General features: G+C 54.0%; 1 protein-coding gene across 4 annotated transcripts; it reads right to left on the bottom strand.

Annotated features, from left to right (window-relative positions):
* Positions 1 to 8,595: 8,595 nt before the first annotated feature.
* On the bottom strand, positions 8,596 to 20,731 carry NOL6 (nucleolar protein 6). Of its 4 annotated transcripts, none has more exons than XM_027089053.1 (26): positions 20,551 to 20,731; positions 19,292 to 19,492; positions 19,087 to 19,203; positions 17,464 to 17,643; positions 16,956 to 17,124; positions 16,605 to 16,739; positions 16,364 to 16,527; positions 16,157 to 16,277; positions 15,894 to 15,952; positions 15,710 to 15,811; positions 15,392 to 15,507; positions 15,044 to 15,221; positions 14,764 to 14,886; positions 14,065 to 14,213; positions 13,838 to 13,913; positions 13,458 to 13,598; positions 13,196 to 13,313; positions 12,960 to 13,114; positions 12,705 to 12,868; positions 12,159 to 12,311; positions 11,849 to 11,946; positions 10,930 to 11,054; positions 10,718 to 10,807; positions 10,158 to 10,352; positions 9,940 to 10,041; positions 8,596 to 9,766 (listed from the first exon to the last, which is right to left on the bottom strand). In XM_027089053.1, exons 1-26 carry the CDS (start codon positions 20,602 to 20,604, stop codon positions 9,617 to 9,619), a joined length of 3,435 nt encoding a protein of 1,144 aa, XP_026944854.1. In that variant the 5' UTR covers positions 20,605 to 20,731; the 3' UTR covers positions 8,596 to 9,616. The 4 variants fall into 4 exon arrangements, with proteins under 4 accessions (XP_026944854.1, XP_026944855.1, XP_026944857.1 ...); XM_027089054.1 differs by lacking the exon at positions 20,551 to 20,731 and adding an exon at positions 20,359 to 20,544; XM_027089056.1 differs by lacking the exon at positions 20,551 to 20,731 and adding an exon at positions 20,249 to 20,352.
* Between the last annotated feature and the right edge of the window lie 2,382 nt (positions 20,732 to 23,113).

Here is a 23,113-nt window from a genome sequence, read left to right as displayed (position 1 = left end):
TTTTTTTTTTTTTTTTTTTTTGGCGGTTCGTGGGCCTCTCACTGCTGTGGCCTCTCCCGCCGCGGAGCACAGGCTCCGGACGCACAGGCCCAGCGGCCATGGCTCACGGGCCCAGCTGCTCCGCGGCATGTGGGATCCTCCCAGACCGGGGCACGAACCTGCGTCCCCTGCATCAGCAGGTGGACTCTCAACCACTGCGCCACCAGGGAAGCCCGCCTTTCTGGGCATTTTTCATGGCTTTGCTCATGCCTGTTGAACATGGCTGGGTTAACAGAGCTGTCACACGTGTACCTGCGTGCATCTTGCACATGGCTCCAGAGGCTGAGCTGCAGTTGTCCTGACATGCCATAGGCCACATGCTTGCTGGCAAGGTGAGTTCCAGCTGGTTTGTTTTTTGGTTTTTAATATTTATTTATTTGGCTGCACACTCAGATCTAGTTCCCTGACCAGGGATCAAACCCCGGTCCCCCTGCATTGGGAGGGCAGAGTCTTAACCCCTGGACCACCGGGGAAGTCCCGAGTTCCAGCTGCTTTTAACCCTCGCCTCTCCCACTCTGGCTGATCCCTGGCCAGGGGCAAGTCTGTCCCTTTAAGAGATTAAGCTGGCTGAACTGAGGGTGTGTCAGTCCCATCTCAGGGGAGGCATGGGGCAACCCTCTTCCCTATGCTGCATCTGATAATTGGGAAACGGAGGTCTGGTAGCCTGGGCCTTACTCCCACAGGACTGGGAGCAAATATGCCCTCACCCCAGTCTCTAAAGGCAGCTTTACCAGGGAAGAGCACATTTTCCAAAGGGACTTAATCCAGGTGGGCTAAGGGCCCAGGGGACTTGTCCCTTGAGGAATGTCTGTCAAAAATGAGGGCTCCAGGGCTTCCCTGGTGGCACAGTGGTTGAGAGTCCGCCTGCCGATGCAGGGGACACGGGTTCGTGCCCCGGTCTGGGAAGATCCCACATGCCGCGGAGCAGCTGGGCCTGTGAGCCATGGCCGCTGGGCCTGCGCGTCCGGAGCCTGTGCTCCGCAACCGGAGAGGCCACAACAGTGAGAGGCCCGCGTACCGCAAAAAAAAAAAAAAAAAATGAGGGCTCCAGAGGCGACTCATGCCCAAATAGATAGGGTTTGGCAACACACATAGATAGATTCACAGGTGCACATGCAGGTGTGCAGCACACACACTACCCCCAAGGCTGGCAGCCATACTTGCCTATAGACCCTGAGCTTTGTTCACATGCTCCCAGGATCCCATTGCCCATGAGAGTCTAGCCATGGGCTCACATACATATGTAATCCCCACACAAGAGGTCCCCCATGACCCTTGGCCCAGGAAGAAGCACCGTACCCCCTGAACCCCACGGGCTGGGAGGGCCTAGAGTGAATCAGGGAGCCATTACTGAATGCCTGTCGGAGGCCCCACTGCCCATCTGTGACTCAGGACAAAACCCTAGACGCCTGGTGCTGGAGCCCAGACTGTGGGAAGGGGGGGAAGCTCCCCACAAGGCTTCACTCTCTTCTCCCCACTCCCTGGTATGCTTCTCAGCCCCTCACAGCCCCAGGTGGGGCTGCACAGGGCAGGAAGTGGCAAAGTGGTTCCTCAACACTGAAAGAAAGTAGGGAGCCCCAGCCCACAGAACCCCATCCTCACTCCTGCTGGTCCTGGGCCTGCCAGCAGCCGAGCCTGGCCTGGAAACCAGAGAAAAACAGGGGCAGCTCCACCATCAGCAGGCAGAGCACACACCTCCCCCCGGCCCCATATACACATGTGTTTGCACTCAGTTCACATAGGTGTTCACATGGGCTGCACCCTGAGGGAGCAGGTCACACACATAACTGTGGATCTGTGTATCTTGCGAGTAGCATCTATTTACACATGTGCACTTACATGTACTCACACATGTGCACATGCGTGTACATGCTCACCTATAATCCTGGGGCTGCAGCTCACCATAGAGCATCTTTGCAACCTCCCACTTCCCAAGTGGATGCAGCGCCATGCCGAAGCACATGGCTTGGCAAGTGGAACGAGAGCTAGTTCCCGATGCCCCCTCACTCCAAATCAAGGTCCAACCTTCAAGACCATGACCCCATATACTCCCACCAAACTGGTTCTTTTCTGTAACTAGGGTGTACACACATGTTCATACATGTACACACCATGCATATTGGGATGCTTTAGGGTTGGAGCTGAGGAGGTATGGGTAGGGCTTCATGCTTCTTAGTGGGCCTGAGAGGACCCTGCCTGGAGGAGGGGGAAGGATGCAATGCTTTCCAAGGGTCCCTTATTCCTGTCAGCCCGTCTCGGGTCATCTGGGAATAAGAGGGGTCAGGGCCTGAGGATGCTTGTCCAGAAGCACTGGGCTGGCTGGCCAGAGTCTGGGGGGCTGAAGCAAGACCTCATTGCACAACTGGATGCAGGTGTTGGGGTGAGGAGGCTCATTCTCATTGTAGTCAGTGTGAATGGCGCCCCCAGGAGCAAAAGATAGAAGGAAGCTCAGCTTCACAGGAAGAGCCTGAGCTTGGTGAGGCAGACCCTGACCCTGAGTCACGCGGCTTACCCAGAGCCATCTGGGCTCCCTCCTGTGCTTAGGGAAGGAAAGCCTGAGTACGGGCTGGAAGCCAGCCTGCCTGCCTGGGAGCTCCAGGACGAGGCACATGTCGAGGCCCTATCTCCTCCCAACACATCTTGAGCAAGATCTGTGTCTCACCTGTGCAGGAGGGCTGAGGGCAGGAGGGCTGTGCCCAGGAAGGCGACTGACAGCCGATCCACCCCATGGGATGCCGTGACTCCTTGAGGTCAGAAGCTGGGGGAGTGGGTTCCCAGGCAAGGGAAGGGCTGAAGACTCAAGTGCCAGCCTGTTGGACCAGAGGGACTGGCTGGGGCCCTGTAAGGGGTAGGGGTGACACACCCTTCATTTCCTGTCCCCCAAACTCTTTTTGCCTGTATGAGAGCAGCTTGAACCAGCATAGGAGGAGACATGGGCCTTGCTGTCAGCAAGTGGAGTGGAGAAGAGTGTAGACATAGAAAACAAGTCATACTACAGACCCCCGGCCTCCCTGAACCCCTAACTTCTTCCCGAGCATTGGAGTGGGATGGGGGAGGGGCTGACCGAAACAGACATACATACATTTTTCAAGTTTAGAAAGTACTTCCTGGGGCTTCCCTGGTGGCACAGTGGTTAAGAATCTGCCTGCCAATGCAGGGCACACGGGTTCGAGCCCTGGTCCGGGAAGATCCCACATGCCGCGGAGCAGCTAAGCCTGTGCGCCACAACTACTGAGCCTGCACTCTAGAGTTTGCAAGCCACAGCTACTGAGCCCGTGCTCCACAACTACCGAAGCCTGCGTGCCTAGAGCCTGTGCTCCGTAGCAAGAGAAGCCACCACGATGAGAAGGAGCCTGCGCACCACAACAAAGAGTAGCCCCCGCTCGCTGCAAGTGGAAAAAGCCCATGCACAGCAACAAAGACCCAAGGCAGCCAAAAAAAAAATAATAAATTTATACAAAAAAATAAGTAAATAAAATAAAAATAAATAAATTTATTTTTTTAAAAAGTACTTCCTCCCATTTGTGAAACAACCCCCAGAAGTGGGTGTATACTTTACCCTTTCACAAATGATAAAACTAACAGTTGGAGAGAAGTCACTTGCCGTTAAGTGCTTTTTTTTTTAATAAATTTATTTATTTTAGTTATTTATTATTTTTGGCTGCATTGGGTCTTTGCTGCTGTGTGCGGGCCTTCTCTAGTTGCGGCGAGCGGGGCTACTCTTCCCTACAGTACGTGGGCTTCTCACTGCAGTGGCTTCTCTTTTTGTGGAGCACGGGCTCTAGGCGCACAGATTTCCGTAGCTGTGGCGCACAGGCTTCAGTAGTTATGGTGCACGGGCTTAGTTGCTCCGTGGCATGTGGGATGTTCCCAGACCAGGGCTCGAACCCATGTCCCCTGCATTGGCAGGTGGATTCTTAACCACTGCGCCACCAGGGAAGCCCCCCCATTAAGTGTTGAGCTGGATTCAAACGCCATGCGGATATGGAGGAGACGTGAAGAGGGCAGGGAGGCCAGGGAGCCACAGGTCCCTCCATGCTTCAGCACCCTGTCTAGAGGGTGCCCCACTCTTAGGCCACTGCTGGATGCTATTCCTATTTCTGGGCCTTGAGAGTCGGGGGCTGGCTCTGGACAGGAACTGGGAGTGGAGGGCAGAGATGAATCACCCTCTTATGAGCGTCCCCAGACTTGGGAGTGGGCAAGCAGTTCCTCCTGCTGCACCAACAGTCACCCACTGTCTCCAGGCAGACGAGATGGAGGAGAGCCTGTGAACACAAACCACACCCCGGGGCACCTCCGGCCAGATGTCCAGATGGAACTTGAGAAAATCTGCCTTTTGACCCATATCCTGGGGACTCTGTGTTCACCTTCTGGTGTCACCCTGAGCTGCCCTCGGCACCCTTTGAGGACAGCAGAGGGTCACAGAGAGGAGGCAGAGGAATGGGACGGGAGGCCTAGGCCCTGTGCTGAGGAAGAGCCCAGAGCCACAGGGGCTGGGCTGATGGGGGCAGAGCCCTCCTGTAGACCCAGAAGCTCAGCTCCAAGCCTCACTTGGCCACTGACCAGTCAGGTGGCCGAGCCAGCTCCCTTTCCCGGCCCCTCAGTTTCAGTTTCCTCATCAGTCACCTGCAGGTTTCAGGTGGAGTTCCCCCCAACACACACACACCCAGGGCCACTGTAAGAATCAGACAAGATTATGGATGTTTCAGGCTTTGAAAACTGTATTACAGTCAACGTAGAAGGAAAGGTTCATTCCAGAAGCTGCCTCGTTAGAGTCACGTTTCCTCCTGTATGAATGTCGTGCGTATCCATGTGCATTCTTGGCTCTGTGTATGCGTGTACCCATGGAGGTCTGTGTGTACATGTGGGTGACCCTGGGGTTCTGTGTGCCTATCTGTGTGTATCCCTGTCTGGGCTTGGCTGTGGGTCTGGGTTCAGTGTTTATAAAAGTCAGAGATAGGAGGTGGGGAATCTGTTGAGGAGTCTGGAGACAAAGTGACCTGGTACAACATGATGAGAGGGTTTGGATTTGGGATTTAGGAGGCAGAATGGGCAGGGCAGGTCGGCAAGAAGCTGAGGTTGAAGGTAGGCAGAATTGCGTAGACAGGAACCTGAATCTGGGTGGGGCCCAGGACAACTGCTCTCTGAGAGGCCTGCGGTCTGAAGGTGGCCGTAGGAGGACAGGTGGTGGAAGGCTCTGCATCTGGTGTTCCAGAAAGGTGATGGGTATGTATGAGCCCCAGTATACTCTCCCCTCATCCAAGCCCAGTCTGGGTGCTAATTACAGGGCAGCCACCCACTGCTGGCCCCAAGGGAGAGAAGTCTCAGGGGAAAGATCAAGAGGAGAGGACAGCCCGCAGCAGGAGATTCTGCAGTCAGACTTCAGGAATGACTTCCTGAGCGTCTCTAGACCTTGGGGCAGTGGAGAGGGAGACTGGGGAAAGGCCAGGATATCATATCTATCTTTTTCATCCAAACCATTTGGTCATCAGGTGGAACAGGAGATGGGTCTCAATGCCCGTCAATGACCCCTCAGTCAGGGTCCAACCTTGGCCTTGGCAGTCTCTAGGAGACCGCAGCTCTGTTCTGTGGAGGTTTCTAGTCTGGGAGAACAGAGGAGAGCTCCCAGACAGGGAAACAGAGACATAGGTTTGCGGTAGACCAGAATGCTCATGCTCCCACCCGCTACCCCTATCCTTGACCTTGCTCCCCTGGGTCTAATAACAGCTTCATTCTGCTGCCTTGTGCAGAAGGGAAGGGGCAAGACTGGCAGTCAGCCCAGGACAGGGGAGGGGCCCGGCTTTTCACTCCTCGCCGCCTCACTGGAGAGATCCAGAGCTCCGGCCTCTCTACTCTTTTATTCCTCATCACCCAACCCCTTAGCCCCAGGAAAGCCCAGGCTCAGAAGCAAGGCCTGCAGCCAGGATACATAGATTCTCTGTAACTCCCTGTGTGACCCTAGACAAGTTCCAACACCTCTCTGGGCCTGTTGCAAACCAGAAAACTTATCCTCTCCATCCCTCTTCCAGAAACTGAAGTGGGAGAGGGAAGTGAGTCTCCCTCTGGGTTTGGAACACTCTTGTCCCCCTTAGTTCCCCAGGGCAGCCCAAGATGCCACCTTCTCTCTGCAGCAGAGAGATGGGCAGGCTGGCCTTTCCTGAGGAAGGTGGGGGTGACTCACGTGCCCCAGACTTCTCCTCCCCTTTATCTTTATCGCTCACCTAGATTAATCTGTGACTCGCAAAACGAGTACCAGATGTTGAGGGGGTTAGGTGCATATTTATTGGGGTGGAAGTGGTGGGCCTCAGACTAGCCCAATCTGACTTACTAGGTCAGGGATGCAGCAGCCCTCAGGATTTCACTGAATGTAACCTGCTGCAGGGACCCCTGGGCTTTGGGGTCTTGCTTTTTTTCTCCAAAGTAAGGAGCTGGGCAGAGGAAAACAGGGTCTTCAGCTAAAAGGATTCTGGTTTAGAGGAGGTTGTCAGATAGCACAGCCCGAAGAGAGGACCCTTTGAGAATTCACTGAATGTGACTACATAGAGAGGCTTGGGAGGTCTGACAGAACTGGGGAAACTGAAGCCCCAAGAAGGGGAAGCCTTTATTTACAGCCATTTAGATTTACAGGAAGGAATCCAGAGTTCCTGCCTCCTGAGAGCTTTTCCTCCTGACTTGCTCTTTAAAAACAGAGCAGATTTTGCCTTTTACAGCAACCCAGAGCTGGAGGCAAAAACCTGCACAAGCACACTAGTATATACAGATGTGCACACACCCGAGTCCAACACACACAGAGCAGACAGATCACACCATACGTCACACACAGCCTCCCGCCCCATCCATGTCTACCTGCAAACGCAGAGGCCCACAGGGGCAGACGCACGTGTGGCGGCGCTGTAACACACATCCTCCTGCACACCCTCGCTCCAGCAGGAGTTCCTCCTAGGCTCCTGTCCTCTTCCCCTGAGGTTCTAGCTCCTCATGTCCCCTCTCCCCCAAGGTCATGTTAGACCACACCAGCCTCCTCACCTACTTCCCAGAGAAAATCCAAGGAAAACAGGTTGGAGCAAGCATTGAAATTGGAGCCTGGACTTCGTGCTCCCCTCACCCCGCACCCCAAGCTGGAGCAGGGAGTGCAGAAAGCATGGTGGATGTACCTCCTTGGGCTTCTGAGTCATCTGCCCTCTTCCCTTGCCACACTTGGCACCTGACAAAGCCATTATCATGGCTTCTTTCTTTTTTCTTTTTTTTTTTTTTTGGCCACACTGCATGGCTTGAGGGATCTTAGCTCCCTGACCAGGGATCAAACCCATGCTCCTTGCAGTGGAAGCACAGAGTCCTAAGCACTGGACTGCCAAGGAAGTCCCTATCATGCCCATTTTAAAGATGGGGAGGTTGAGCCCAGCAAGGGAAAGTGACTGCCCAGGACCACATGGGGAGGTAGCAGGGCCAAGGCTCATTTCCCCTGATTGGGACTGGTATCTGCACTTCCTGGAGCCACGAGCTTACCTGGAGGCAGATCCCACGCGTTGCCTGCACTGGAGTTGTGAAGGAAGCTACGAGCCTGAAGCTGACCCTGGGATGAAACGGGATGGTTTGAAACCAGCCTGTACCCCCTGCCCCTCCCCAGAGTCCACGGAGGGACTGCCACATGTGAGGGACTAAGAAAAAGGAAAGCTGAGAAGCCAGGGACGACCACAGGGCTGGGACTGCATCTCTTGTATCTCACTGAAAATACAGCCTGGCACACTGAGATCTGGAGTACATGAATGAATGGCACAGGGAGAGAGATGGACACAGACCTCAGTTCACACAGCCAATCAGTGTATTCCCTATACTAATTTCAACCCCAGGCCAAGCTGTCCCATGACAGTGACAGGCAGGGACTGGCATAGGTTCACAAAGACTAACAGAATTGGGACAAAATTGGAAACCAGAGTTCCCATGTGTGGCTAAGCATCTTGAGGATAAAGCCAGATAGCCAGACCTCCAAGTCCCTCTACAAACAAGCCCCCACCTGCAGCTGAACTTGACCTCATTCAGAAAATGATAATGAGGAAAAGCAGGTACTTCATAGGGCTGGTATATAATCAATTTCCTTATGTAAGATATGGAAAATAACAAAGGGTATCTTATTAGGCAGGCACTCAATAAACCTTTTTTTTTTTTTTGGCTGCATTGCATGGCTTGAGTGATTTTAGTTCCTCAACCAGGGATTGAACCTGGGCCCTCAGCTGTGAGAGTGTGGAATCCTAACCATTGGACTGCCAAGCAATTCCCAACATCAACTTTTTAATTCTCAGGCCTTTCACCATCAAAACCCTACCCATTCTAGGCAGAGATCACAAATCATGATTCTCTTTTCCTTGAAGTCTTCTGGTGGCCTGCCCTGTCCTCCATCTGCCTGGGCCAGGTGCCCCTTCTGCACACACCTGTATCCTACTTGGGCAGAGCACTGTACTAGGTGCCATGAAATCTGTTCAAATATGTTTCCTGCCCTCAAAGAGCTGACATGTAGGAGACAAGGTCAAAACCATGCAGAAAAGGCAGACAAGCCAATAACATAGGGAAATTAGATGATTTAATTTTAAATCACAGTTTAAAACAAGGGAGTTCACGCCACTGTACGTGACTGCAAAGAGAAATGAACAGGCAGTAATTGCTCTAATGTTTCAGAGGAGAGAAAGCGCACCTTAGGCTGAGGGCGAGGAAGCGCTTAAGGAGGAGTCACTGTTTGAGCTGAGTCTGGAAAAAGCCAGGATTAGGGAGAGGCTGCTGCAAAGGGGGTGTGGACCAGACTGAAAGGAATCAGCACCCGCTCCCCCAGGGCACTGGGAGCTCCTGGAGAGCAGGTCTTGGGTCCCATTCACCTCTGCACCACCACTGCAGGAGCACAGAGCCTGAGGGGGTCAGACACCAGAGGCCAGGGCAGCAATCAGTGCTTTCTGCATCTCTCCTGGATGGGGGACCACCAGTCCCCCTCACCCCTTCACCCACCCAGCCCCCTCCTGTCCTCTGTGCTTTTCCATGTCCCCACCCCGGGATGCAGTGGAACCAACCCAGGAGGGCATTGTGCCCCTTCAATGCGGTATATTCATCCCACGTAGCCCCCTCTCCACTGCTCAGTGCTGGTGCTCTGTGACTCTCAGGCAGTGCCACACCTTCTCTGAGCCCCATTTAAAAGGCCTGACGATGCACCGAAGGGCATACTGAGGTTGAGGCACACATCCTGGCAGAGGGGTGGGGACAGAGCCTCAGCCCTGGGCACACAGCCTCTTCTCCGGGCTTCTGGGAGCAGCCTGGGAAGGAAAAAATAAAAAAGGCCCAGGCCAGGCTGACAAGTAGATGGATCTCCTGGGTTCATTCAGGGGGCTCCACAGTACACCATGGCCCCTGCCCCAATGCTGGGGCATCAGACAGGAAACTGGGACAGGGCTTTGTTGGGGATGATTCAGCATGCTCGGGCCAGCAAGCCCTCCTTGGACGGTCCACATGCAGCAAGGGTGGTCACAGCATTGACATCTTGCTCCAGAGGTCTGCAGTCCTGTTGTCCATCTACAGCTTGCTCCTGGGCTGGAGGTCACACGGTCCACCTCTCACTTCGGGCCTCCACAGCCTGGACTAGGCCTTCGCCCAGGATGGCAAAGTCCTCCAGGATGGCTTCTACATTGGGCACCATCACCAACTCCCCACCTTGAGACACCACCATGCGCCCCTTTGTGTTGGAGGCCTGAGAGAATCAGAGAAATGTAGATGGAGGTGTCACGAGAGGCACACGCAGAGACACCAAAACACGTTTCACACCCGCCACCAGGTCACTCGTGGAACCACACACAGACACACATGCCCATGTGGAACACATGTACACACTCAGGAACAGACAACTGTCCCCAGCCAGCTCACCTTTAACGGCTGGGGCTGGAAGCTGCTGGGCTTCCAGAGGACACCAATCACCTTTCCGCCATGCTGGTCATAGAAGAAAAGGGCCAGGTCCCCAAAGGCCTCCTAGGAAAAGGCAGGACAGAGACAAGATTACAGGTAGACACCTGAGAGCCACCCCCACGGCCCCAGCTCCACCTGGATGTCCCCTCCCCAGGGTCAGTCAGCCCTTGAGGACCTACCCTGAGCTGCGCCAGGTAGAGCTGAGGAGGATCGTAGCCCAGCACGGGCATCAAGGAGGAAGGCCCCGGCTCACTAAGCAGGCCCCGGCAGAAGGAGGCAGCTGGCGAGTCCACAGCCTGGCGGTGCCGGGGGATGTGGCGGGGAGACAGGTGGATCAGCACGTCGTACATGTCCAACGGTGGCCGGAACACTGTCTGAGGAGGGGTAGTGCCCACTTGGGAGCTGGGAACTGGACCACAAACCCCTCCACATGCCCACTCTGGCTCCCCCCTCCCCTTTTGTCTGACCCGCCCACTATGGGCCCAAATGCTCATTTGAAGGCAGGAACAACAAGACCCAGTTGGTGGCAGCTTGGGTCCCCAGGAGGAGAGCAGGGTAGAAGTGTGAAGCCAGGGCCCCGATTCTCCTGCAGGCTCCCCCACTGCCAGGCGCCGTGGGCAGCTGCAACGCCTTCTCTGGATTCAGTCTCACCAGACAGGGGCCCCTAGAGCTCCAGACTTCCATGGTTCAAAGGCAGAGTCCCCAGAGCCCCTGGAGTCAGTCTGGGCCCGGGGCTTACCCTGATGTCCCCAGGACCCTGGGGATCCATTAGCTGCTTCTCTAGGACAGGCAAGGCCTTGGCTGCCAGGACCATGAGCTGGTGTAGGATCTGGGGGACACACATACATCAGAAAGGTCACACCTGACCACAGGTCTCTCATAGCTCAGGCTGGGCCTGCTTTTTCCTTGGGGGAGAAAACCACACATTTGGGAGCAGGAATGAAATTAAACCTGGGGCGAGGGTCCATCCTGTGTCCATACAGAGCTTTTGCGATCCTGGGGGGTAATGATGACCATGACGGGAAGTTTTGTCCGGGTTGCCAGGAAGACACTGCGGATCTCCACCTGCTCCTCCGCTGCGGAGGAGAGGGGGTCTTGGGTCAGCCTACTCCTCCCCCCAGACACCCTCTACTGCCCTGGGTCCTCCTACTGTACACTTAGCAGCTGCCCATCACAGGGACGTTCCAACATCCCCCAAATGGCAAAAGCGATGAAAGGGACACCGCATCTGCCTCAACTGGGCAGGGTGTTAAACTCCCAGCCTGGGACCAGAAGCAGAATTTTCCACTGCCTGGCACCCTAGTCTGCTTTCTGGGCCTGCACAAGCTGAGGCCTGCCCCTGGCCCCTTCCTACCCTGGGCTCCCACACACCTGGGGAATTAGAAAGCTGATACCTTCCTCTCTGCTGGGACCAGAAGCTCCTCATATTACAACCAGAAATCATCACTCACCACCGCCCCCTGCCACCGACCCCGGACCCAAGAGGTCTGGGCATGTATTCTAGCCTGAACCGTTCCCTGCTCCCCACCGTAAGACTTCTCACCTGGTGTTCAGAGCCCCTCTTCCTCTCTCCTCTTCCCTTCACAGCCCCCCAGGTAGCCTGCTTACCATCCCCAGTCCGCTGTGTTTCTGATCATCACGTGGGCAAACCATATCTCTACAGTCTTGGAGCTCCCTAAAGGCTTGATTTGGTCCTCTTCCTCCTTAATAATTCCCTACCCCCAGGCAGTCAGGGTCAGGAGTGGATATCCGGGATAGGGGAGGCAGACAGAAAACCTAACAGACTGACAGGGAAAACCCTTGCCTGCCCTATTCTACAATCCACAAAGGGTAGTTCTTGCACTAGTCCGACCCTGATCCTACCACTTACCAGTGAGCTCATTATTGAGGTTGACAATTAGGGGGTTGTTCTTCCAATCAAAGGTTGATATCAGGAAAAGGAACCGAAGGAAGCCCACCTGGGGGGAGCTGAGAAGAAGGGGTAAGCAAAGCATCTGAGCCAGTCACACATGCCCAGGCCCCCCGTGGCCCAGAGAGCCTAGGCCCCCCTGGTGGATTGCAGGGGTTAGAACCCCTTCTGTCCCTTGGTTCAGCCACCTCTCCCATGTGGACTGAAGCACAGGGGATGAAAGCTGGCCCCAGTGGAACTTCCTGGCTAGGGGAAAGGTGGAGGGAATCACCTGGGAGGGGTGAAGGGCTCAGGGTGCAGGAAAAGGGCAGCAGCCACCAGGTCCAGGCTCTCATCCGTGAGCTCCTCACCTAGGAGCTGGGCGCGCACCCACCGCTTGGCCAGCCGAGCCACACCCGAGAAGGCTGGGTGCTGCTGCTGGAGTCTGCGGGGAGAGGAGGGTAGTGACCATGACAGTGAGGCCCTCAGGGCCCAAGAACAGTGTTTCAGCCCTGCTGCTGCTACTTACTCAACTTTACCCAACACTGGCTTCTGTGCTAATGCATTACACGTATCATCTCACATCTTCCTAATTAGTTCCCCAAGAGGTTGGTCCTAGCATGATTCCCATTTTACAGGTGAGAAAGATAAGGTTGAGGGGAGGGGGAATCCTGCCCGAGGGACACAGCCAGTGAAGTGGCAGGGCCAGGGTTCTGGCACTTGCCTGACTCCAGAACTCATCTCTCCAACCGGCCTTCCAGCGAGACAGATGGCCAGGAGAGCAGAATGGGGCCAGGAAAGGGTCTACGGACATAAGAGCCTGTGGGGGTGGTCATACCCATGCAAGGTGCTGGTGAGCAGGGGCAACTGCCTAGTGTCCCTCTCAAGGCGGAGAGAGGCGGGAGTGTCCCTCAAGGAGATGATCCCCTCGGGGCTCCGCGTCTCCCTCAGGATCTGGGGCTCCCGCTGATAGGCCACACGAATCCGGAACACAAACCCATCCTGTTGGAAGAGGGGATGGCATGGGAGGCGGGCCACCCTGACACCCCTGTCCCCTCCCTCCCTGGGTATCCCTGCCCTGCACCAGCCGAACCTTGAGGACATCGGTGTGCGTGGCTGTGGCGCGGCACTGCAGCCCATGCTGCTGCGTCAGCAGCTCTGCCAGGCGCAGCTGGAAGGCAGCCCGGACCCTCCGTATGGCCTCAGCATCCTGCGGCCACTGCCCACTGCCCTCCAGGTGACATACCACTGTGGAGAAGAATGAGAGGCCTCAGCCTGCGGCCTGGGGTGAGAACAGTCCCTCTCACCCCCTCGCAAGAGCTCCCTCACCAGTCATGGGCTCCACGTAGGCTGGACAGGGCTTGTCAAGCCGGGGCAACAGTGAGGCCCGCTCTTGCAGCTGTTCATAGAAGGAGTAGGCTGGCCGGACTGCGGTTGGTGGGAACACCTATGGAAGAAGGGGGGCTGAGGAAGAGGCCTGGGACTGGGAGGGAGTGCCCAGAGTCAAGAAGCTGGAAGGGAGAATACCGGGTGAGTGGAGCAGAGGTGGGTGTCACGAAGCAGAAAGAGCTCCCTGCCCCTTGCGCCTCACCTCAGTGTAGCGCAGCACTGGGTGAGCTCCCTGCACGGCAGACACGGTCAGCGGCAGACCTTCCAGTCCCCACAGCAAGCGACTGAGGTCATCGTAGCAACGCACCGCAGCTGCCAGGGCCTCCTCACCTGTGCTGGAGGTCTGAGAGGGAAAAGAAAGACAGGAGGGCACGACCTTTCAGAAGAGCCCCACCACCTGGGATACAGCCATGGCTCAGGCTGCTGCTGCAGAGCCAGGGAGTCCCCTGCTGGACGCTCTGGGAAGTGCAGCCTGGCTAAGATGGGGCTCTCCACCCCCATCCCCACCCCCAAATCCAGCCACACAGGCTGCTTACTCTACAGTCCCTAGCCTTAACCCAAGCCCTGAAGCAGGGCCCTTACCTCTTTCAGGCTTTGAATCAGTGCATCCAGGAGGCCCCCCGTATAGTGGACACAGGTATCTGGGATGTCAGCATGGCTGGAAAAGGGGCACAGGCACAGTGTGGGCACTGGGGGCCATGCCGAGAGCTACTGGATGTGGGCTGCTCACCCCAAAAGCTTGGGCCAGACCCTCCTAAAAGGCTCCCCAGCCCATGGCTGCCTCCTGGCATTCAGATGCTAACACTCACAGCGTTAAGAGATGAGTGACCACCTGGTGGGGAATAAGGCGCTTCTGGGCCATAGAGGCTGCCTCCCAGACCACAGCCTCCCGAATGGCTCCATCCTGGAAACGCCGAAGCTCGGAGCGAGATCCCCAGAACTGGCGGAAGTCAGCAGCCTGGGAAGAGGAAAGGGGTAGTGGTAGAGATCAATAAAGAAGGGCTCTGTCAGAAATCTCCCAACAGGGGACTTCCCCGCTGGTCCAGCGATAAAGAATCCGCTGTACAAGGCAGGGGATGTGGGTTCAGTCCCTGGTCGGGGAAATAAGATGCCACATGCCGCGGGGCAACTAAGCCCGCGTGCCACAACTACAGAGCTCGCGTACCTCAACGAGAGAGCCTGCGTGCCGCAAACTACAGAGCCCATGCACCCTGGAGCCTGAACGCCACAACTAGGGAGAAAAATCCCACACGCCACAACTAGAGAGAAGCCCGTGAACCAAAATGAAAGATCCTGCATGCCTCAACAAAGATCCCGCGTGCCGCAACTAAGAACCAATGCGGCCAAAAATAAACTAACTAAATAGATAATAAATAAATCTTGCAAAAAAAAAAAAAAGAAAGAAGTCTCCTGACAGGCCTCAATCCAGGTGGCATGAGGACAGTCCACTCCACTCCTTCCAATGCAAGACAGGACCAAATCACCCCTCAGACTCCAGGGCTCCTCACCTCAGGCTGGTCAGCCTCTGGACCCAGCTCAAGAACACTGGTCAGCCCCTCAGGCCGGAGGAGCAATCCCAGGGTCAGGACCCCGGAGTCTCTGTGTTTCGGTGGATCCTGGCTGATGTCCCACTGTAGGATGTAGAAAGGCTGAGCTCAATCCAAGCATCCCACAGCTTGGTCTGGAAACCCACTTTCTAGTGAGAGGGATGGTGTGTCTTTTGTATCTCTTGGGACCCTGGGTCCACCCGCCTCGGTCCCACAAACTCCCCAACCAACACCATCTCACCTCTGAGACTGGGGGCCGAGAGTGGGCCAGCAGGTGCAGCCGGGACCCCAGGCCCTGCTCCAGAAGGGTGGTTAGTGGGCCCAAAGCAGCTGAGACATAGTCCCCACCATGATCCTGCAGCTCTGGCCACAGCTTTAGTCGGTGACACGCTGCCTGCAGGCGACTCAGTGGACGGAGACTGGGGGGGCAGAGAGGGACAATGAGGGGGAATCAGGTACTGCTGGTCCCAAGTATCACCACCCCCACCCCCAGGATGATCTATCTGAGCACTTGCCTGAGGACCTTTGCCCCATCACTAGCCCCAGGGATACAGGACTCACTGGCATATCCTGGCACCCCGAAACTTACTGCAGTATGTGGTCAAAAGCCCGGACCATAGGTTTGGGAGTCATCAACAGCAGCTGGAACCCATCGTCAGCTTTGCTGTCCAGCAACACCATAGACAGCCGTGCCTCGTGCTGCACCTGGGGCCACAGAGTAAGGAGGGAACTCCCGCGTGAGACCACCAGCACTGCACCCCTCCCCTTACGGAACACAGGGCCCAGACCCAGAGACGTGCCTGACCAAAGGTCTCTGGAGAGGAGTTTCTGGGGTTCTGGTGCTGGCAGAAGGGACAGGGTCTGGGCTGGGACATCTGGGGAAGCCAGGAGTGGGCGACACCTGTACCTGGTGGCAAGTGGAGGCAGTGACATCAGCACAGAGGTTGAGACGGCCTGAGGAGTCCAGGAAGACAACAGGGAAGGCCTGGTGGAAGTCAGCCAGGGCCGGCTGGGAGGGGGAGAGAGAAGCCAGTCAGGGCTGGGCCTTGACTTCAGGATGCCTTGCCCAGACTCAGCACTGCCCTACTCACCAGGGAGGGATCTGAGCTGAAGCACAAACTGATCCCGTTGACCGTCAGATCTGTACTGGCTGAAATGAGCCAGAGAAGGTGGGTGTGTCAGAAGGTATCCCCCTCCCTAGGGACCCAGCCCTCGTGACACCCACCCTCCGGACAGGTGGCTGCAACTGCCTGCCTCTGGGATTCGGTTTGCTCCTCTGTCTGAGGACCAGAGACCGAATGATCCCTGAGGGTATGAGTGGGGCCCTTGGCCTTTCCGAGTCCAGCCGCCTCACCCAGAAACTGCAAGGTGCTTCTCAGGACCTGGTAGCCGCTCATGGTGGTATGGATCTTGTGTGTAGACACCAGGAAGGCAACCAGCATGGAGACAAGGAACCCACTGAATCCTCCCAGGCCCTGAGGGGGACACGGAGGGAAAGGCCGGAGCTCAGAGCCAACCCACCACTCAGTGAGGCAGGGAAGCTGGGCCAGTCCCCACTCACCTTGTCCAGTTCCCGCTGCCGCAGCCAGACCTTCAGAAGTGCCACACCATCCTTCAGCCCCGAGGCTGAGCCCAGCACGGTTGATAGCAGCTGCGCATGGGACTCAAGGGCTGTGTCCTGCAGGACCCATGTGTTATAGTGGGGGGTGGGGGGCTCTGGGCTACCTGTGGGAGGAAAGGGGAAGTCGTGAGAGGAGAAGTCCCCGCAAGACCCTTCTCTCCAACTCCACCTTGATACTCACCATCCCCTGAAGGACTCTGCCCTTGGTACCAGGCAGTCCGCACATTGTTCTTGGACGGCAGCAGGCGGCACGGGCGGAAGAAGTCAGGTGGAGGGCATGGATGCAGACGGACAGTGACCAGACGCTCATCCTTCCCTGGGGGTAGATGGGAGATGCTGAGACCCTGCAGCCCCCTGGAGCCAGAGGAGCCCCTGTACCACCCACACCACCCCCACTCCCCATTTGAGGGCCTTACACCTTTCCCGTCCAACTTGAGGCCCAAGCTTCTCACCGTGGACTTGAGGCCCTAGTTCCTCCCCCACTGGATTTGTCACCCCATGCGGTGCCCTCCACCCGGTATATGCCTCCCACCATGCGGCCGCAGCAGCAGCGAGGGTTTCAGGTGGCAGCCATTGGTGTAGGAAAAGCGAACACTGCCAAAGAGTGGGTCTTGGGACAGGTGGTGAGCCAAGTGGGCCAGGTAGAGGGCACGCTTGCGGAAGTAGCGCTGGTTCAGCCCATCCTTGTCCTGTAGGATCTCCTGGAGGGGGTCAGGAGAAGAGAGAGATGGCCAGTCACTTAAGTCCTTGTTGTTGGAGAACTTGGGGGCCGAGGTGAAGCCAAGGTCAAAGTTTGGCAACCCCATCTGCTGGCCAGGATGCTTAAGCCACGGCTAGCAATACCACAACTCAGATGAGGAAGACAAAGTTCCAAATGGCAAATCTAAGCTCCCTCAGGACAACTGCAGTGGTCTGTTCTTTGGATTTAGAATTCAGATTTCAATGCCCCGGCAAGCGAGAGGTGGGAAAAAGAGAGGGATCGAGGGATTTGTAGGTGGTGAAATGGCAGACCTCTCCATTCCCCAGACTCTGAACCTCACCCTGGGCATGGTCAATGCCACATCCACATTGATGTCTGGCCGGATGCAGGTGCCCAGAAGGTAACTGCCCACAACAGTGACCTGGGCTGGGGGCAGGAAGCGGAAACAGCCCTTCACAGTATAGGGCACTTGGTGGAGGGGGACTCGAACCCCATCACGGAGCCATGCCTGGTTGGTCAGCTGTGGGGACAGAGACAGTGAAACGTATTAATTTGACTGCCTTCCTAACATGTCCCCTTGATGTCTAGTAGACATCTCAAATTCAACATGTCAAAATGTTTGAAACCAAACTTCTGATCTTCCTATAAACATGTCTTCCCCATTAAGACAACTCCATACTAGCTGCTCAAGCTAAAAACATTTAAATCATCTTGACTCATCTCTGTTAAGAACACCCATTTCACTTTCAAAAGGTATCCAGACACTGACCACTTCTCTACTCTACCCTAGTCTGAGCCATTTTTCAGTGGATCATTGTACAATAGGTTTCTAACTAGTCTCCTTGATTTCACCTTTGTCCCCCTCCATTCTACTTTTTTTTTTTTTTGCGGTACGCGGGCCTCTCACTGTTGTGGCCTCTCCCGTTGCAGAGCACAGGCTCTGGACGCGCAGGCTCAGCGGCCGTGGCTCACGGCCCAGCCGCTCTGCGGCATGTGGGATCTTCCCAGACCGGCATGTGGGATCTTCCCGGACCGGGGCACGAACCCGTGTCCCCTGCATCGGCAGGCGGACTCTCAATCACTGCGCTACCAGGGAAGCCCCCTCCATTCTACTTTTAACGCAAAAACCTGGGTGAACTTTTTAATACTGAAGTTAGATCACAAACAAAATGCCTGCAGTTATTCCCCATCTTATCCAGAGCAACAGCCAAAGTCCTTGTTTTGGTGCACAAGGCCCTACATGATATGCCCCGCTCCTCCATAACCTTTCTGAACTTACCTCCTTCTATCTTCCCCTCATTCTTTCCAAGGAATGTACCAGACCTATTCTTTTTTTAAAATTTTTTAGTTTAACTTTATTTTTTTATACAGCAGTTTCTTTTTAGTTATCCATCTTATGTATATTAGTGTATATATGTCAATCCCAATCTCCCAACTCATCATACCAGACCTATTCTTGCCTTTGAACCTTTGTGTTGGCTATTTTCCCTTCCTGGAATCCCTTCCCTTCCCTTCCCTTCCTTAGATATCTATATCCCTGACTCACTTCCTTCACACAAATGTCACTTCAATAAGGCCTACCTCAACCACGCTACTTAAAGTTGCCAAACACTCTCACCCTCTGATATTCCCATAATCCCCTTACCTTGTTCTTCTTCCTTTTTCCATAGTACTTACCACCATCTAACACTGCCATACAGTTTACTTGTCGTGTTCATTATCTATCGTCCATAAGTCTAATACTAGAACATAGGCTGCTTTGTTCACTGATGTACCCTAAGAACACAACTACTGCAAGGCACGTAAGTGTTTGCTAAATGAATGAACACATAATTGACTGCACTCCTAGCTGAGACTCCTGGCGGTGAGAATGAGCTCCCTAGCACCCCATCCCCTTCAGAGAATAACAAGGCCCCTAAGGACCTCTTCTGGGCTTTCCAGTTCCCTCCACTACCTGCCTTACCTCTGTCTCAGGGGTTGAGGGCACCCTCATGATCCGCTGGTTGACCTTCTGTAGGAAAGCATCAATCCGCTCTTTCTTCTTCTCTGAGAGCCTCACTTCCTTCAGTAGCTCCTCTACCTGTAAGAAGCGGCAGGGGTGAGTAGTACTTCAGCCTCAGTGTCTCAGGTCCACCTCTCTAACCCAATTCCCAACCACCCAATGGTACCTGTAAACGAAGCAAGCTGGAATGGAACAGACTCTCAGTCTCCCGAAGGTGATTCAGCTCCTCATTGGTAGGCTCCTTGTACAGTTCTGCCCGGCTGAGCTTCACGGGCTGCAGGAGGCCCTCCACTGGAGAACCAGAACGCTTCTTTGAGGATTCCTTCTTCCCCTCCTTGCCTATGCCTTCCAGAGCTGACGCCATCACCTGTGGCCAATGAGAGGGAGAACCCAGGGTGACATCACAGATATCTAGCGTCCACTGCCTGACGTGCCACCATGACAGGATGTGGGTAAAGGCTTTACCTGCTCCTGGGCTCTCTTGAATAGGAGTCAGACTGTGTAAAACTCAGAATAACTTTTACTTAAAAGAACATTACTGAGCTCTATGCTGAAATCTCCCTGAGTTGAGGGTTCCCCATCTACCTGATAGCACAAGTTGCTAGGGGTGGTAGCTGACTGGGCCATGCACCAAGCAATGCCTCAGGTCCTTGTAAGTACCAGGAGCTTCCTCTTCTGCTGGGTTAATCCTGGGACTTTGCAAATGCCATCTCCACTCTTGCTCTATCCAAATCCTGCCAGGTTACACACACACACACACACCCCCTGCCCCAGCAAGCCCTGACTATAAACTATATAAGTACACATTAAGTGCTCAATGATGGAAGAGCCTACTGACTCTGAAGGACACACTCAGTGAAATCATCCAATCCTCACAATAATCCTAGCAGAAAACGGACACCCGAACGAAGCCCAGTGAGCTAGAGGTTCCAGTTGGTATGCCTAAACTGTGAGCAGGCTTCGAACCCTGGGCTGCAGGATCCCAAACCTTCTCCCCTACAGCCCTGGGCCCCGCCCCCCTCCACGATCCCACACCCTGGAGAGCCTTACTGTAGCGCTCCAGGAGCGCCACCACGTGGAGAGCACAAAACTAGACACAAGAGGAAAGAAGATCCCGTCCAACCTCCAGGAGGACTTCGTCAAGAAAAAGACCCAAGCCGCAGAAGGGGGTGGGGTTTTTTTCAGTTTCAAGGTGTAGAGCTAGCAAACAGAGAGAAGCTCAATTGTCTTTACTATTTCCATCCGGATAATGCCAAGTTCCATCTCCTTTAGCAAGCTCTGATTGTCTCGGTACCCTGGGCTGGAAGCATCAGGGGAAATGGTGCTCTTCCAGAAGGGACCGTTCTCGTGCCCTCGCTAGAGAACTGTTAGGTTCTGCCATCTCCGACACGTTGCGCATTCCTTCCTCCCAGATGGCTCACCCACCTCCGGCTCCCCGGCAGTTCCGCGATGCTGCGCTCCCTTATGTGCGGGGCCCATCCCTCCCGTACTGCTCCCGCACTCCGGGTTTAAAGTCCACTTGCTCTGCACAACTTCTTCCCACGTTGACAGAAATGCCCAAACCGCGTCAGATATGCAGCCCAGAGCGGCAGCTTTGCTGCGGAGAGCGGAAGCTAGCCTCGTGGCACAGGACTCCACCCAGTTCAAGAGCCATAGGGTGAGTGCCCGACGAGTCGCTTGTCATTGGTTTCTGTCACTCTCCGGGGCCGCCCATTATGGGGGAGGGGCCAAATAGGGTTTTCCGATTTACGGCCTCCTTGCGACGCCAGGCCTGAAGCATGCTCGTAACTTGGCGGTCGCTTCCTTTTCCTCACTTCCTCCGTTTGGGTCGAAAGGGGAAGGGCGGGGCTAGATTGGGCCCTCTGGGGAGGGTTTGCTTACTTAACGCCAGTGAGTCCTTTTCTTTTCTCATCTTATCAATTAACCAATCTCGTCAGTTCCACTTCCAAAGTATATCTTGAGTTTATTCACTGTACTCTGTATTTACTGCCGAGTTTGGTGCGCATCACATCATCTTGTGCCTAGAATAATGTAACAGCTTTTTTCCAGTTTATTACATTTTCCAAGTCTACTGAAGCGTTGCTATAATATTATGATGAACGCCCATATACCCTTCACCTACCCACCATAACTTAGTGTTGATGTTTTACCAAATTTGTTTCCTCTTTATGGTTTTTTTTAGACGCCTGAGATTTATTTGTTTAATATTTATTTATTTATTTGGCTGCATCGGGTCTTAGTTGTGGCAGGCGGGATCTTCCTTGCGGCATGTGGGATCTTTGTGGCGCGCAGGCTATCTAGTTGTGGCGTGCAGGCTCTAGAGCACACGGGCTCAGTAGCTGCGTGGCACGTGGGCTTAGTTGCCCCATGGCATGTGGGATCTTAGTTCCCTGACCAGGGGTCGAACCCACGTCCCCTGCATTGGAAGGCAGATTCTTAACTACTGGACCACTGGGGAAGTCCCTGTGTATTTATGTTTTATTATTTATCATAACCATTTGAGAATCAATGGTTCTTAAAAACCATGCCTAAGTACTTTGGCCTGTGTCTACCAAGAATAAGGACTATCTCTTATGTAGTCATAATTCAATTATAAAATTCAGTAAATTTAACCTTGATTCAATGCCATTATATAAAGTCCATAGTCAAATTTTGCAATTATCCCAATAACCTTACATAGCAGCGTTTTATTTCGCAGTGCAAGATCAGGCATCTATTTAGTCATCATGTTTCTTTTCTCTCTCTTAATCTGGAACATTTTCTTAGCTCTCCCTTTTTTGTTTTTTGTGAGGTTTTTTTGTTGTTGTGGGGTTTTTTTTTGTTTTTGTTTTTGTTGTTGTTTTTGTGGTACACAAGCCTCTCACTGTTGTGGCCTCTCCCGTTGCGGAGCACAGGCTCTGGACGCACAGGCTCATGGCTCATGGACCCAGCCGCTCCGCAGCATGTGGGATCTTCCCGGACCGGGGCACGAACCTGCAGCCCCTGCATTGGCAGGCAGACTCTCAACCACTGCGCCACCAGGGAAGCCCTGTTGTTTTTTTGACAACAGTTTTGAGGAATATAGGACAGTTTCATTTAATAACTTTTTCTTTTAATCTTTTTTATTGAAGTACAATACACATATAGAAAAATTCACATATCTCAAGGATACAGCTTGGATATTCACAAACCAAACATACACATGTAATCAGCTTCCAGAAAAAAAAAAAAAAAAGCAGAACATTTCCTGCACCTTGCCAATTTCCCTTCATTCTGCCGTCTAGTCACTGCCCCCCAACAGTAACCACTATCCCAACTTCTAATAGCATAGGATATTTTATGCAATGGCTTTTAAAGGAATTTTCACAAAAGTGGTCTTGTCCTTCTTCAATCCATTCCACACGGTTACCAGAATGAGTATTCTGCAACTAAAATCCTATCATGCCACTCTCCTTTTAAAAACTCATCAGTGGGGCTTTAAATGTCACAAATGGTAGGATTTCCTTCTTTATACCTGAAGAGTATTTTGATATTTAAGGAAGGTTTCCTGGAGGAGATGGGGCTGGTGCTAAGTCTTAAAGCATGATTTGACTTTGAATTGATTGAGAGGAGAAAGCACCACTGTGGCAGTCGGAGGAAGACCAAAGGGGCCAGAGATTGGTCAACCATTCATTCCACACTGGATGATACTTAAGAAATGTCAGCCCTGTGCTGTGTCAAGGATAAAGATAAATAAGACATGATGATCACAAGCCAGAAATCTGGAATAATGCTCTTGCCTTCACATTTCACAGGCTAGTCCCTGCTCTTACATTTAAAAGTAACCTCAGCGAGGTTTCTTCTGACCCTGCCTCCATTTATTTATTTAATTTTTTAATTTTTAATTTTTAATTTTTTTGCGGTACACAGGCCTCTCACTGTTGTGGCCTCTCCCGTTGCGGAGCACAGGCTCCAGACGCGCAGGCTCTGTGGCCACGGCTCACGGGCCCAGCCGCTCTGCGGCATGTGG

Source organism: Aethalodelphis obliquidens, unplaced genomic scaffold (assembly GCF_003676395.1).
Source record: "Aethalodelphis obliquidens isolate GAN/ISIS:26980383/991018 unplaced genomic scaffold, ASM367639v1 scaffold64, whole genome shotgun sequence".
NCBI classification, from domain to species: Eukaryota; Metazoa; Chordata; class Mammalia; order Artiodactyla; family Delphinidae; genus Aethalodelphis; species Aethalodelphis obliquidens.
The sequence above is the reverse complement of the archived record's forward strand: the minus strand, read 5'-3'. Positions and strand labels throughout refer to the sequence as shown.

Bases quoted from the DNA above. Each gene is read 5' to 3' on its own strand.
- NOL6 (XM_027089053.1), bottom strand. From the start codon at position 20,604: ATGGGCCCCGCACATAAGGGAGCGCAGCATCGCGGAACTGCCGGGGAG. The intron at 15,508-15,709 runs GTACAGGTGTCG...CTGTGGCCCCAG, and splicing joins CTGCCTCCACTTGCCACCAG to GTGCAGCACGAGGCACGGCT. The intron at 15,222-15,391 runs GTAAGTTTCGGG...CTGCCCCCCCAG, and splicing joins GCTTTTGACCACATACTGCA to TCTCCGTCCACTGAGTCGCC.